General features: G+C 44.2%; 1 protein-coding gene across 1 annotated transcript; it reads left to right on the top strand.

The window, feature by feature from the left end:
* The first annotated feature begins 9,319 nt into the window (after window positions 1–9,319).
* Window positions 9,320–15,784, top strand: TEFM (transcription elongation factor, mitochondrial). The gene is made up of 4 exons (XM_080923338.1): window positions 9,320–9,389; window positions 11,659–12,116; window positions 14,598–14,747; window positions 15,226–15,784. Exons 1-4 carry the CDS (start codon window positions 9,347–9,349, stop codon window positions 15,664–15,666), a joined length of 1,092 nt encoding a protein of 363 aa, XP_080779464.1. The 5' UTR covers window positions 9,320–9,346; the 3' UTR covers window positions 15,667–15,784.
* Window positions 15,785–16,010: the final 226 nt, after the last annotated feature.

The raw sequence follows: 16,010 nt of genomic DNA, 5'->3' as shown, positions 1-16,010 counted from the left end.
CTGGAGGGGTCTAATCATTCATCTGTAACACACATGGGTTTCTGTCCTGAAGCATTTGAGGCCTTCTATATTCACATTCAACACACACACACACACACACACACACACACACACTGTAGTCTGATATTGGTGGTATATGTCTAGGATTCCACAAATCTAAGATATGAATGTTGGTCCCAGCTGCATCTCTTCCTGTTTGTGATGGAAGTGTGTTGTGTTCCATCGCTTCTTTAAGCCTCGGCCTCGTCTGGGAGATGAAGATTTTGAGGGGTGCTGAGACAGCATACAAATCTCTGAGAACCCAGAGGTTTCCTTGCTTCTCTGATGGGAATTCATCTGGAATGCTAGCTTTCATTTCTCTCCATTCCCATGGTGGAGGACGTCAAGCCATCAGGCCCGGAGATGAGAAAGAAGCACATCCCAGAAACAGCCAGCCCTTATGGGTCACGACTATGTGTTGAGTTTGGGGTGGCTAGCCCAGGAGCATCCATAAAGGAACCAGTGAGTGAACCAGCTGGGGTCAGGAGGCATGAAACTATTTACCAAACAAACCCAGAGATGATTCATTTCCGCTGCACTGCATTAAAAAAAAAAAAGAGACAGAAATGAGTCTCCCAGGAGGAGGATGGGAAAGACAGCAATGTAAGGTATGCAGGCAGGGGGGAGGTGGAGAGGGGAGAGACTCCTTTTCTCACCCTCATGACAAAGCTGGTCCATTTGGACCCCCAGCCTTTCCTAGTCACCTGTAGCATCGTGACTCAACTCCCTGGAGCCCCATAAAGAAACAGAGCAGCACTCAGTTCTGAGAGGAGTCCCTGACTACAAGGTCCCCTTGGAGTTCTCTTCCCTTCCTGATTTTTGGAGGTTTTATTTTAAAAGATAGCAAAGGTGTAAGGTGGACTTGTAGCCATCCTACAAAAGGAAAAAGAATGGTATGCTGGCACTTTGTGACAGGTGTCCTGCCACCTGCCTCTTTGTTGGGGGTGAGGAAGTGATTAATACAGGCTGGGGGCTTAGCAGACTGAAGTCTAGACGCGATGGTGAGTTTCACAATGTACCTCAGTAGGCAGCAGACAGAAGGACAGCTAAGCCCCAGAAGGGCTGTTACTCAAGGTCCTGTGGTCAAATGGTGTGTGCAACAGGAGCTGACAGACGGATTTCCCGTTACACTGTTGTTTAGTCTGTTTATTTTGTGAGACCCTCTTTCTTCTCATCCTGAGTTTGGTACCCTGAGTAATGATTGTTACATTCAACACATCCAGGTTAGATAGAGCTCAGTGGTTAGAGCACTGGCTGCTCTTCTAGGAATTCAGGTTCAATTCCCAGCACTCACATGTCAACTCACAACCATCTGGAATTCCAGTTCTAGGGGATCTGATGCCCTCTTCTGTCCTCTGAGGGCACTTGAAGTTACAGTAAAATATAAATTGAATTCACATAAGCAGACACAGATATACACATAGGTAAAAAACAAAACAAAACAAAAAACCCTTAATACAAACACCCCTAACGCTCACACATTCACTACCACAGAAAATACATCCTATCACCACCCTGCTGTGTTCACCTTTTTTAAAAAAGATTTATTTATTTTATATTTTATGTATGTGAGTATACTGTTGCTGTCTTCAGACACACCAGAAGAAAGCAACAAATCCCATTACAGATGGCTGTGAGCTACTATGTGGTTGCTGGGAATTGAACTCAGGACCTCTGGAAGAACAGCCAGTGCTCTTAACCACTGAGCCATCGCTCCAGGCCCTGCTGTGTTCATCTTTTAACTGAAAGTTTGTGACCTTTATTTTCCCTAACAGATTTTCAAAACATGCTCATCACCCAACAGAAACTTTGTCACCCACTCCTGAATTTGGCATGACAGATGCTTTACTCCGCCCTTGTGCTCAGAAATGACAAGGCAAAGGGGACACAGGGGCGATCTTTTCATCATAGCTCCTCAAGAGGCTGACACAGAAAGACTGAGAGTTTGAGGCGTGACTGATTTACACAGTAAGTTCCACACCAACCTGAGCAAAGACTCACCTCAGAATAAAACATAGAGGGACAGTGGTTCATTGGATCCCTTGGAGGTAGAGTTAAAGGTGTCTGCAAGCCACTGTGTAGGTGCTGGGACCTTAACGTGGGTCTGCTGCCAGAACTAAAAGTGTTTTTAACTGCTGGGATATCTCCCCAGTCCTTAAATAAATCTTTTCTTTTTCATCTTCAAGAATTAACAAGCTCGGGCTAGAGAGATGGCTCAGTGGTTAAGAGCACTTCTTGCTCTTTCAGAGGTCCTGAGTTCAAATCCCAACAACCACATGGTGGCTCACAACCATCTGTAATGGGATCTGATGCCCTCCTCTGGTGTGTCTGAAGACAGTTAAGTGTTCTCATATAAAAACAAAAAAGAATTAACAAGCTCGAGTCACAGTCACAGCACCTACAGTTCCCACTCTTACACAACTGTCCTTTCTTAGGCCATGTGTGGATGGCTGGATGGGAGATTCAGTCTTAGAGGGCCTGCACCCCAAGAGCCACCAGCACAGACCTCACATCACTGCTCTTGGATGAACAGTCAAGTCCCAGCAAACCCAAATATGGTTCAGAATTCAGGATGTGGGCTCTCAGGATGAGAACTGTGGAGCTGCCCAAAGCCTGTCCGGGTGACTCAGCAGGTTTCTAGGGCTGTTAGGGAGGTCACGGCTGAGTCCCATGGCCTTAAATCACAGCTGCCCTGTTCTAACCCAGCCATCCTCCCCTTATCTGGAAAACTGAAAGAAGTTTGACAGTTCCTTGTATTTTCCTGGCCTCTCTGAATGTCCCCCAGAAAACTCCGATTCCACACCCCTCCCACTCCAAAGTTGCATCTGGCTAAAGTGCTGACAAGACAACCTCAGGTGACTCCTTGAATTCTCTGACATTGAGGTCTGGTCATCAGCATCCAAGCCAAACCACAGGGCCACCTCACCATAGTCTGCAAAATGTCATGCTATCAACCAACCGTCCTTAGTGCTCACTGGCTTCTGAACACTGAGTGTGGAAATAGCCACTTGCCCTCTGCCCTGATGTGACAGACACAGCTAAGCAGCTGTGCTGTGCCTGTGATGCTGAGAGACATGGGACAAAAATAAATTTTAGCTAAAAAAAGAAACAAAAACCCCAGGCATGGTGGTGAACACCTTTAATCCCAGCATTTAGGAGGCAAAGGAAGGCGGATCTCTGTAAATTCATGGTCAGCCTGGTCTACAGAGCAAGTTTCAGGACACCCAGGACTACACAAAGAAACCCTGTATAAAATAAAACACACACACACACACACACACACACACACACACACACACACACACACACCCTAAAAAAGGAAAACAAAGAGAGACAACCTAGAAAGCTGGCTGTATAATTTAGCAGAAGGGCACTTGCCTAGCACACGAGACCCTAAGTTAAATACCAGTACTGACCAAGAAGGAAAAAAAAAAAAAAAAGGAGAGAGGGGCACTGGTGACATCAGTGGTTTAAGAGCACTTGCTGCTCTAGCCAAGGACTTAAATTTGGTTCCCAGCATCCACACAGCACTCTCACACACAACTGCTTGTAACTGCAGTTCCAGGAATCGAACACCCTCTTCTGGCCTCCACAGACACCAGGCATACATGTGGAGCTCATAATACATGCATAGGCAAAACACTTATACACATGGGTAAAACTAAAATGTTTTGAAAAGAAAGAGAGGGGAAAGGATGAAGAAGAAAAAGGAGGAGGAGAAGAAGAGATTAGAAGCTATTCCCAAGGGAAGAATTCAAAACCAGAGGCTGTCTTGCCCCAGGCCACTGCTGAGGGCTGAGACCAGCATTTGAGGGTGGGTTGAGGCAGCCTCTCTGGGTGCTCAGTCCAGACAGCAGCTGCTGGGGTGATGGAGAAGCCAGGACCCTGGGACAGAATGTCTTCTGTAAACAGAACTCCCAGGGCTCCTCAGGACACAAACATTCAGTCCCTTTTGCAGAATCAGTGCTGTCCAGCCGAGATGAGCCACAGCGGGCCTGGAAGAAAGCCTTCTGCTGTGTTCCCACGAACAGACTCATGCATCCCCAGGGAATAGAGCATGACCCCTTTGAAAATGTAAAAAAAATATACTTATTAGTTTTAGAATTTTCAAGAAAACTATAATTATAGGGGATTTGGAAAACACAGTGAAAGAAGACACAGGGTTCATACTGATGGCCCGTAGATTGCAAAGTCCATCTTTTCTTCGTCACAAACTCCCAGGTAGAGACTAGTTTTAGGCCCGATGGGTGAACAAGGCAACTCTAGCCCAGAGACAGTAAGTCATTTACCCAATGTCACAGGGCTGAGGTCTAGCATTCTGGGTGGTTGCAGAGCTGGGGTTTGAATCCAGTTTGGCGTAGCAGGTTTTCACCAGTACATAAGTGGAGCCTGTGAACCTAACCTCCAAAAAAAGCAATGTCAGGCAGCTGAGCCTCACGCTGTATTTAATAACCCTGGTTTGTGTAACTTGTGAATTTCCTTCTAGTCTTTCACAAATAATTTGATACGATCCAAATCATAGTTTTCATACTGCTTTATATTCCTTTACATTAAAAAAAAGATGTGCATGTAGGTATTTATAATATGTATGTGAGTATACTGTGTAGCTCTCTTCAGACAGAAGAGGGCATCGGATCCCACTACAGATGAACGTGAGCCACCGGTGTGGTTTCAGGGAATGGAGAGATAACTGATAGTTCCAAGCACCGACCGCTCTTAACAGCACCCACACGGCTGTCTCACAGTGTTGCATTTCTGTGAGTGGACAGCTTTAGTGAAGTCAGTATAGTTTGTCTTCAAGTGCTCGCGATGGGCAGCAGTGCCCTGTGCCGTTCTTCCCAGCGCTCAGGAAGCAGAGGAGGTGGATCTCTGAGTTCAAGGTCAGCTTGGACTACAGACCAAGTTCCAGGACAGCCAGCAGTACACAGAGAAACCTGGTCTCAAGAAAACAAAACAAACAAAATGTTCACATAAATCTTGAATTTTTTTGTTTAGTCCTTTTTAAAGTTAATTTATTGATGTCTTCACACACATGCTTGTGTGCTGTGGTGTATGTGTGGAGGTCAGAGAATAACAACTTGGGCCAGGTCTGCCACATGGGTTCTAAGGACTAACATAGGCTGTCATAATTAGCAGCAGGTGCCTTTACCTGCTGAGCCATCTTGCCAGCCCTGTTTGGTTTTTCTCTTTTTAGACCTGGGGCTAGGTCATCTGACATCTTCATCCTTTTGATTGTGCAGTGCTGGGCCTTGAACCCAGAGCCTCCTGCATGTTAGACCAGAGCTACACATGCTCTGGCCAGGGTCTTACCATTAATTAGGTCAGGATGCCCTTGACCTCAATCCTCCTACCTCAGCCTCCTGAGAATTACAGTTATAGATGTACAACACTGTATCTGACTCTGGAAGACTGATTTTTTAAAAATCTCTACAAACAATATTAATTTGTTCCAAGGACACTTATCTGAAAAAAGAAACAGGGAAATGAGAAACAGCTGATTTCAGGAGGAAGATGACCACTTTCATTTTGAACACCCTGGTTCTGGCTTGCAGTGAACCATGAGCACTAGGCTGCCCCTTTCCTTGCCACATCCAGTTTCTGGTCAAAGTACAGTTCTCAATGGAGGCCCTGATGAGGAAGGACATTTCCTCTCAAAGATATTAATCATTAACTCTGAAGAGCAGATGAGAATCCACAGAGCGAATGTGAAACATGCCTTCTCCCCACTCGGTATCCCAAGTCCTGTGAGGCAGCTACCGCAGTCTCCAACTTACAAATGAGGAACTTGAGGCTCAGTGGGGAAACTCCCTGCTTTGGCAGCTAGCAAGGACTAAGTTGTGTTTTCCTGAACTGTACCATCTCTCAAAGGCACCACAAGGATTCCTAGGTGTTTGTATCATGCATGAGTGCCACAGAGCTACTGAACCATGGAAGATTTATTCCCTCACACTTCAGGAGCCTAGACACCTGTGATCAGAATGTCAGTGGCACTGGTTTCTTCTGAGGACTTTGAAGGAAGTGGGCTGCATGCTTCTCTCTGACCTTCAGGTCATACATACAGATGTGTCACTCCTCTGTCACCAGGCATTCACACAGACATCTCGTGACAGTTGTCATGTTAGAACAGCTTTTTTTTTTTTTTCAATTGGGGAGACAGGGTTTCTCTGTGTAGCCCCCTGGCTGTCCTGGAACTTGCTCTGCAGAGCAGGTTGACCTCAAACTCAGAGATCCTCCTGCCTCTGCCTCTCAAGTGCTGGGATTAAAGGCGTGTGCCACCACTGCCTAGCAGCATTTTATCTATTCATTTTTAATTGAAAAAAATAGGCTGGTGAGTGTTTCGATGAGCAAAGGATCTTGTCACCAAGCCAGGGACCTGCGTTTGATTCCTGAAACTCACACGGTAGCAGGTGAGTCCCATGTCCAGTCAATTGTCCTCAGATCATCATGCAGGCACATGTGCACAACCTCATCACATATAAATAAATGGACTTGAAAATGTAAAACTTCAAGGTAAATGCTGGAGAGTCGACTCAGCAGCTCTTGTAGAAGACCTGAGTTTTATCCTAGCATCCGGCTGTACGTCTAACTGTAGAGGTTCTCTAGCCTCCTCGGACACTTGCACTTTTGGTCACCCCCAACCCAACACACATACATTCATAATTTTAAAAGAGTTTTTAAAATTAAAAAAAAAATGTAAGCTTCCAATCCAGGAAGAAATGGCTACCTCTTCACTCCAGAATATATTCTTTCCTGAAGTGTGACAGTTTAATTACATTCTTCAAAACAGATACGCTGAATTTAATTCCTGGTACCTCAGTAGGCAATCATATTTGGAAATAAGGTCAACTGTCAGTTTCAAGGCTGAGGTAATAGTAGCTCTTGCTAAGTACACATGAGGCTCTGAATTCAAGTCCTAGCACTGCCCAGTCAAAAGAACATGACTACCAAGGGGCCCAGGCCATAGCCCTACTGTCTCAGGTGGCTGAGATGAGAGGAGATCTTGGCAACATAGTAAGAGCCATCTCAAAAAACCTCCTCCTCCCAAAATGAGATCATACTGGACTAGAGTGGTGGCCATTCCAACATGGTTGCTGTCCTCATGAAACGTCCCTGTGAAAGCCTAGAGACAGTGGAGTGACACATCTGTATGTGGAGGAGGGTCACCTGAAGGTCAGAGAGAAGCATGCAACCCATTTTTTGCAGAGTCCTCAAAAGGAACCAACCACTGACTCTGGTTGTAGGTTTCTAGACTCCTAAAGTGTGAGGGAATACATTTCCAATGGTTCATTTCAGCAGTTCTGTGGTACTCACACATGAACAATTCTTTATAAAATTTTGTGTTTTAAAAAATTTTGGAAGATTTTACACATGAAATTGTCTTTTTATTTTTTGTTATATCCTTAAATTCTGGAGAAATCATTAAGATTTATAGAATTCCCATGATGTTCTCTACTTATCCTCAGTTCAGTTTTTTTTTTTTTTTTTGTTGTTGTTTTTTATTTTTGTTTGTTAAGATAAGGTCTCATTATGACAGCCCAGGCTGACCTGGAATTCATGCTTGATTACAGGAATGTGGTGCCACCATGCCAGGCTCTCTCTCTCTTCTAAAGATTTATTTATTTTATGTATGTGGGTACACTGTAGCTGTCTTCAGACACACCAGAAGAGGGCATCAGATCCCATTACAGATGGTTGTGAGCCACCATGTGGTTGAACTCAGGACCTCTGGGAGAGCAGTCAATGCTCTTAACCACTGAGCCATCTCTCCAGCCCCACACCAGGCTTTCTTAAGAATAGCTTTATTTTAGACTTATTCATTTGTATGAGTGTTTTGTTTACATGTATGTCTATGTACCAGGTATGTGCCTGGTGCCTGTGGAGGTCAGAAAAGGTTATTGGACATCCTGGAACTGGAATTATAGATGGTTGTGAGCTGCCATGTGGATGTTAAGAACCAAAGCCAGACCCTCCGAAAGAGCAAGTACTCTTAACGGTTGCACCTGTGAACCTTTGTCGTTGATGCCTTTTGAGACGGTCTCATTATGTAGTCTAGGATGGCCTCAAACTCACTACATAGCCCAGGCTGGACTCATACTCACAGCAATTCTCATCCTCCTAAGTGGGGCATTATAGGTTAGCTACTGTGTCTAATATAACCACAAACCCATAACCAAACCTTTTCCCACTCTTCTTCTTTCTCCCAGGTTTCATTCCTTACTATTCACTCTACCTGGGCAAGATAATCTGTTGGCATTCCTCCTACTCTCCGCCCAACAGTTACCTAGCAACAGTCAGGCAGGTCTGGCTTGCTTTTAAAGGGACTGTTAGCCCTCTCTGACTTTCTCTGATCTGATCTCTCTCTCTCTCTCTCTCTCTCTCTCTCTCTCTCTCTCTCTCTCTCTGTCTCTGTCTCTCTCTCCCTCTCTCCCCCCCTTCCCCCCAAGACCCCCCCACAAAGTGTTCCCGACTGACATCCTCTCTCTCCGTCCTTCTGTCCTCTCGTTCCCTGCCTCTATTTCCTTCTCAACTCCTTTTCCCATGCCCCCAAATAAACTCTGTTCTATACTAAGATCTGTCATCTGGCTGGTACCTTGGACAGGTGGGGGATGCCTCAGTATGACCCACGGAGCCACCTCCTCCCAGCACACCATAGCGCGCTCCATAAAACACATGCTTTGTTTTATAAAACACATCACAATCACCTTCGGATTTCTCTTTCTTGTCTTCAGACTCTTCTCCAGTCCAGTCTCACATCAGCTGCAAATGACCAATATTTTTCTAGAAAGTCCCTCCAATCTAACTTTGCAAGTAAAAAATAAGCGACCTGCCCGACTTTTTCAACTGTCCTATTCCGCATTCCAAGGATCAAATGTGGCTCCAGACTCACCTCCCCCCATTCTTTTCAAACAGCCAAAGGTGCTTAGCGCCAAAGCGATCTCATACGTTGACCTTCTCATCCCGTGCATCTCTTCCTAGTTACTCCTCTCAACTCAGCACAGGGTGACATGTGTGCATACCGGTTCCCCACTGTCTGCTCAAGGCTGTGTCTGTGTCTGGGAACCTAGAGAAGTCTCCCCCCCCGCCCCCGAAAACAGGACTAAATCTAGTCTTTTCCATCTCGGAGATCTCGCCGGGCCATACATTCTCGGGAGACCATCAGCCTTCAATCCCTAGGAACTCAGTTGGCATTCTCGTAAGGCTGTCTCTTTCGCCGGAACCCTTCTGCCCAGCCCCGGCCGAGCACTTTTTGTTGGAACACACAAAACCGGAAGTTGGTGAAGAAAGACAGGCGTGCGAGAGCCTGGCGATGGCTTGGAGGATAAACCTTGTTTGCCTTATGAAGGCCGGAGGTAGGGTTCCTGAGCACGAGGTTGATTGCTTGCTAGTCATTATCCTGTAATCTGGAGTGTATCTCCTCTGTGCCGTATCCGGTTCTCCCGCGTGGAGTTGTAGCGGAGCTGAGGGGCGTTCATGTCCCCCAGCTCTTAAGCCCATACGCTTTTGTGGCCCCGATTCCGCGCGTGCCCCCGCCTGGGCTGGGCTGCGGGCAGGGAATTCAGATACTAAATAGCTTGCTTACCCTCTAGCCTCATTATTTTCCTGTGGCGGCCCTGTGAGAATGACTTTACACTGTTTTATAAAGTTATCCATTGCATAGTGTAGGCTTTGCTTGCAAAAACACAACCTTGTTAGCAATATTGAGAACTATGTAGAACAAAATAAACCGTCTCTAACCACTTAGTGAAAATACCACCAGCCCCCGCCGGCCTCAGTCAGAGCTCTGTGTTGCCCAAGCTGACCTGGAACTCACTATATAGCTAAATTCTAATCTTCCTGCTTTCCACCTCCTAAATGTTAGAATTACAAGCGAGGTCCACCATTCTTGACCACCTCAAACATTTATTATAAACGTATAAAGTTTAATTTTCCACAGTTCCATCAGATGATAAACTAGAAAAAATGGAAGTGGAGATAAATCTTAAGAGATGTTACAAAAATCCTCTTAATATTATAAATGCCATAAATAGCTGACATTTAAAATAATTTTAATTAAAATTAAATGGTGCTAAACTAGGCCCTACCTACTGGCCCTTAGCAACTTTTTTGATTGTTTTTACTTTTTTAAACAGTCTCATTGCCTGTAACACAGTACTAGACCAGGCTGGCCATGAACTCAGAGATCTGCCAGTTTTTGCCTCCCAAATGCTGGGATTAAAGGTGGACTCTACCATCCCTGGAAAACTACAATTTCTTTACTTTTAATTAATTTTTTGGAGATGAGGTCTCAGGTAGTCCAGACTGCTATCAAACTTATAAAATCTAAATTTTGTATGGAATCTGACTCTCCTGCATCTGCCTCTCAGGTGCCGAGATTATAAATATGGAGTTACAATGCCAGGCAACTACAACTTCTTCCTTGAGACAGGGCCTGTGTGTAGTACTGGCTGTCCTGGTGCAGGTGAATTACTGTGAATTCAAGGCCATCCTGGTCTATGTATGTATTTGAGGCCTGTTGGACTATCTAATGACATCCTGTCTCAAAGAAACCACCAACAATAAAAACCCACAAATAAACCCAAACCTACTAATGATCAAAACCAAAAAAGTAACAAAAAACCCCCAAACAAACAAAACCACTTCCTAAGATAAATAACTGTATTATTGTAAAATTATTTGTTATGTTTTGTTTATTTTTCTTTTTTTTGGGGGGTAACGTACTTTTTTCACAGAGCTGTTATACAGTGTGACTATCTTCAGAAGCAGGTATGAAAAACCAGACAGTCAGCTATAGAAGGAGGCCGGGGTCTTTGCCTGATGGTTTTAAATGTCTTTGAATCTGGGGAGCAGTCAAGTGCCTTTTCCAGAATAGGCCAATGAAGCAAGTCCAATTTGGCAAACACTTCAGTCAGCTCCTTGGCCAGCAGCTCATACAGAGACATGCACACCTTCACGGAGTACACCCAGTCCTTTCCAGTCCAGTCATAGCTTAGGGCCACCCAAAAGAGACATCACAGTCCTTCAGGTGTAGGGCTTGTCTGCAAGGTCTTTAGAGAACTCTGCCAGGGCTTCCAGTGTTTCTTCTACAAGTCTTTCATAAGCTGTCTCATCTAGAGAGAGCTTGGTTTGTCTAACATCCCTGACTCCGAGTTCCTTAAATGCACCACACAGACACTCTGCTTTTTGATGTTCAGATATTAACTGAGGTAGTGGAGGTTCAAGTGGGCATGGCTGTGGCATGTAGGTCTTGGTGGCAAAAGGTTCCAATCAGTTCCCTCCTGAGCTGGTTCCCAACTCAGGTAGAGAGAGGCCTGGGACACTGTTGGGGCAGCAAGCCAGAGGCTGCATGACTTTGTTTGCTTTTCAATAGTTTCACTGTGTAGTCCTGGTTGTTCCGGAACTTCCTCTGTAGACCAGGCTGCCCTTGAACTCAGAGATTGTCCTGCTTCAGCTGCCTCAGTGCTGGGATTAAAGGTGTGCACAACTATGACCAGCTCTATACTCCTTTTAAAGACAATTCTCTGTGCAAATATGGTTTGTGTGCAAGTCTGTATAACTGCACAAGCTTGGGAATTAACCATCACACAAAGGAGAACATTCTAATATAAATTTCTCTTTTAGGGAGGAGATGGTTTCCAGTCCCAGAGTACTCATCTGTGCCTCTAGCCCTAAATAATACCTGCCCTCGGAGAAAATCCACTGCACCCGAGAAACTTGTTGCCAGTGTTGTTGCTTGTGATACAAACGAAAAGGACCCCGGGAGGGCATTGGAGAGGCTCTTCTCCTCAGAACAGCAGGCTTCTATCTTACAAGTGTTGAATACAGCTTCTGTTAAAGAACTGGAAGCTTTCAGATTGCTTCGAGGAAGAAAGTCCGTCAATATTGTAGAACACAGAAACAAGTTTGGGCCATTTGAGAGTTTGGAGAGTTTGATAGACGTGCCCTTGATCCAATATAAAACTGCTGTTGAAGTTTGTAACTCCATTCTTTGTCCAGAGAATAGACGGAAAAGACAGTCACAGGAGAAGTGGCTGCTGAGGAAGTTCATCAAACCAGGTGTAGAGAAAGAGAGACTTAAGGTACAGTCTCCCTTGATCAGCTACCCTTTAGAACTTACTCTGGAAAGCACCATTCCCAGTAATGGGTGAGAGGCGAGGTTTTATTTTATTTCTAATTGTGTGTGTGTGTGTGTGTGTGTGTGTGTGAGAGAGAGAGAGAGAGAGAGAGAGAGAGAGAGAGAGAGAGAGAGAGAGATGTGTATGATATGTGCGCTCGAGTGTGCACTTGTAGTTAGAGAGGAAAACTTTCAAGAGTCAGTTCTTTCCTTATGCTGTGTGAGTTCTTGGTGGCTTGGTTTCGAGTGCTCTAACCCTCTGATTCATCTCATCGGCCCACAATAAGATCCTTTAGGTTTAGTTAGGAATCTACATCTACTCATATTAATGGGTGATCTGTTGCACAAAATGAAAGGGACTCACAATGTCCAAATAATGGAGGGAATGCTGTGAGGAAGAACTTGGGGGGAAGTTTGCTGAAAAACTCAATTTGGACAAGAAAAATGAGGCTGGCGGAAAGGAGCTGGTGTTCTGCATAGGAAACATGAAAAAGGAAGGAAATCTATCTATACAAGGTTTAGTTTTTATTATACTCACTTCAGTTTCTGTTGTCATTGTGTGTGGGTGCCATGTCAGATAGAAAGAACTCAGGCTGTCAGCCTTGGTGGCACGTACCTTTACCTGCTGAGCTTTTTATTTTTAAAAGTTTTGTTTTTCTCAGCCCTGGCTGTTCTGGATCTTGCTCTGTAGACCAGACTGGCCTTGAACTTAGAAATCTACCTGCCTCTGCCTCTTGAGTGCTGGGGTCAGTTGAGTGAGCCACCACCTGCTAGTTCCTGCTGAGCTTTTTTACTAGCCCTTATTTTTATGTTTTATTTTTTGAGACAGTCTTATTCTGTTGTACAGGCTCGCTTGGAACTCTTAACCTGGCTGGTCTCAATCTTGCTCGTTGGTCTGATACATCCAGACATCCAGACACCTGTACAATACTGATGCACATATACTAAAACAAAGGAGCCAGAGCCTGGTGAATCCGTAAGTTTGAGGCCAGCCTGATCTTTAAGACAGTCAGGGCTATTACACTCTGAAATCTTATCTTGAAAAGCCAAAAAAAAAAAAAAAAAAAAAAAAAAGGAAAAGAAAACATAAATAAAAACATGGTTTAGCAGTAATGTTCATGCACAGTAAATCAGAAGGTCCTTATTTTCAGATGGTACTCTGCACTTTTGGTTATGTTTATTTACTTCTGTGTATGTTTCTGATGTGAGTATGGGCACACCAAGGTATGTGTGGGAGGTCAGAGGATAATGTAAATCCGTTTTCTCCTTCTACCACTCGGGTTCCAGGGATTAAACTCAGGTATCTGGCCAGGTGGAAACAGTTCTTCCCATTAACCCATCTTGATACCATTTGTTTTGGTGTATGTTCGAATGTGTACAGTGCACATGTGTACCAAGACTTGAGGTGGTGTTCTTCTTTTGGTATCTTGTGAAATTGTTTGTTTGCTGTTATTTTTATTTTTTAAGAATTATTTATTTTATTTTATATGAGTACACTGTAGCTGTCTTCAGATACACCAGAAGAGGGCATCAGATCCCATTACAGATGGTGAGAGCCACCAGTTTGCTGGGAATTGAATTCAGGACCTCTGGAAGAATAGTCAGTGATTTTAACCACTGAGCCATCTCTCCAGCCCTGTTGTTATTTTTTGAAACGGAATTTCTGTGTAAACTCTGGCTGTCCAGGAACTCACTCTGAGGACCAATCAGGCTGGCCTCAAACTCAGAGACCCACCTGCTGAGTGCTGGGATTAATTTAATTCACAGATGTCAGAGGACAACTTGGGTGGAGTCAGCTGACTCCTTCCCCCATGTGGATCATGAACTAAATTTGACAGCTTGATGGCAGCTCCTTTACCCACCAGGCAGTCGTGCTGGCCCCACCTTGTTCTTACGACATCATGACCTGGGCTGGAGAGATGGCTCAGCAATTAAGAACACTGACTGCTCTTCCAGAGGACCTGAGTTCAATTCCCAGCAACCACATGGTGGCTCACAACCATCTGTAATGGATATATGCACATATATAAAATAAATAAATCTTTAAAAAAAAACCCAAAACAACAAGCATCATGACCAAAAGCAACTTGGGGAGGAAAGGGGTAATTTTAAAGATCAGAGTAAATCAAGGATGTAAAAGGACACGCACGAGTGCACGCACGAGTGCACACACATGCACACACACTCTGGGTGGTTGTGGCACATAGAGGGCGTTCCAGGACAGCTAGACTACACAGGGAACTCCTGCCTCACCCTCCACTTTCCCACCCTCCAAAAGGCTTGCTTTGAAAATACTTGTTGAAAGGGAATGAGAACATAGACAGGGCCACCATACCCAGCTTGTAAATAAACTTTGATCAACTAAACTTGTTAGGCATTTTCAGTTTGTAGGTTTTATAGTTGTAAGATATTTACACTTGTAATCCAATTATCTCTTTTCTTTTAGGCAGTTAATAGTATTGTATCTATTGTTTTTGGTACTCGAAGAATTGCGTGGGCTCACCTTGACCGGAAACCAACAGTGCTGGACTGGCAGCAGGCCGAGTGCTGGAAATTAACTAACAAAACATACCCAATGTCCTTTTATCTGGAAGAGGTGAGGCAGTGGTTGGTCCCTGCTCCTTGTTTTTCTGCCTTATTCATTCCTACATGGTTCCTTGTACAGTGTCTGACAGTTCCAAAAGATATATATATATATATATATATATATATATATATATATATATGGAAGCTGGGTCTTTGGGGACCTTTTACTCCTATTATAGCTTTATTATATTTGCTTAAAAAATGTAGAAACCTTGACTTTAAATTTGATCTTTTAAGTCTTCAAGATGTGAAATGGGCAGGAATTGCTATTTTGGTAAGCGCATGGTGATAGGAGACTTTGGCCAGCCCCTGCCACCAGCAGACTCCAGGCTCATGCCAACCCTCTGGTTCTACCTTGGAATATTCCAAATTGCTAAAAGTTTTGAGTTGCTGAGTCAGTAGACTCCAAGAGGCTCTTAGTTCTCTCAGGATTGTCAGAAATGGCACACACATGAAGCATAATCATTTTGATTTTTTTTTTTTTTAAGATTTCTTCAGTCATTTCAAAGATCCCTAAAGCAGATCTCTACATTTTGGAAAAATCAGGACTTTCCATTCAGAACACATCTCTACTTCCTGTATTGTTACATTTTCTTATCACGGAAGCCATGCTGTGTGCCTTACTCAACAAAACTTTTGCCGAGGATGGCCAGCATCGAGTGCTGAGCATGAATCGAAATGCTGTGGGCAAGTACTTTGACCTGATGATTGGTGACACGAGGACTAGCGGGAGGGAACTAGTGAAGCAGTTCCTCTTGGAGTCCGAGCTGAAGGAGCCTCGGGTGTTCTTCTCACGGGAGCTCGTAGTGCAATACAGACAGAAGATCATGAAGAGCTCATACCGGATTGAAGAGTTGTATGATTCATTATTACAAGCTGTTGCTTTTTATGAGTTAGTTTTTGGCAGAGGCTCGGACCTCAAATGTTAATGTACTCACTCTAGTGTTATACTAATTTATTAAAGCATCTTCTTTGTTAGTTGAGAAGAAAACGTTTTGAACATATTTTCCATATTTATAGAATCAGGTTTTTGGCTTAAAAAAATGAGATAAAGACAAATCAGATATTTTGTGAGATTCTGTGCCTTCTTTGTTTAAATGCTAAGTAGTAAGCCAAAAGTTAACTCCATTTAAAAGTAAGGACCAGGTTGGAGACATGGCTTGGGTCATTGATCTTACTTGGCTGCTTTTCTAGAGAGCCCCAGTTTTGTTCTCAGACCCTACTGCAGGTGCTCACGGTTGCCTTTAATGTCAGTTCCAAGGGATGTGGTGTC

This window comes from Micromys minutus (genome assembly GCF_963924665.1).
Source record: "Micromys minutus genome assembly, chromosome: 10".
NCBI lineage: Eukaryota > Metazoa > Chordata > Mammalia > Rodentia > Muridae > Micromys > Micromys minutus.
Note: the sequence above shows the minus strand (reverse complement) of the source record. Positions and strands in the feature narration are given on the sequence as shown.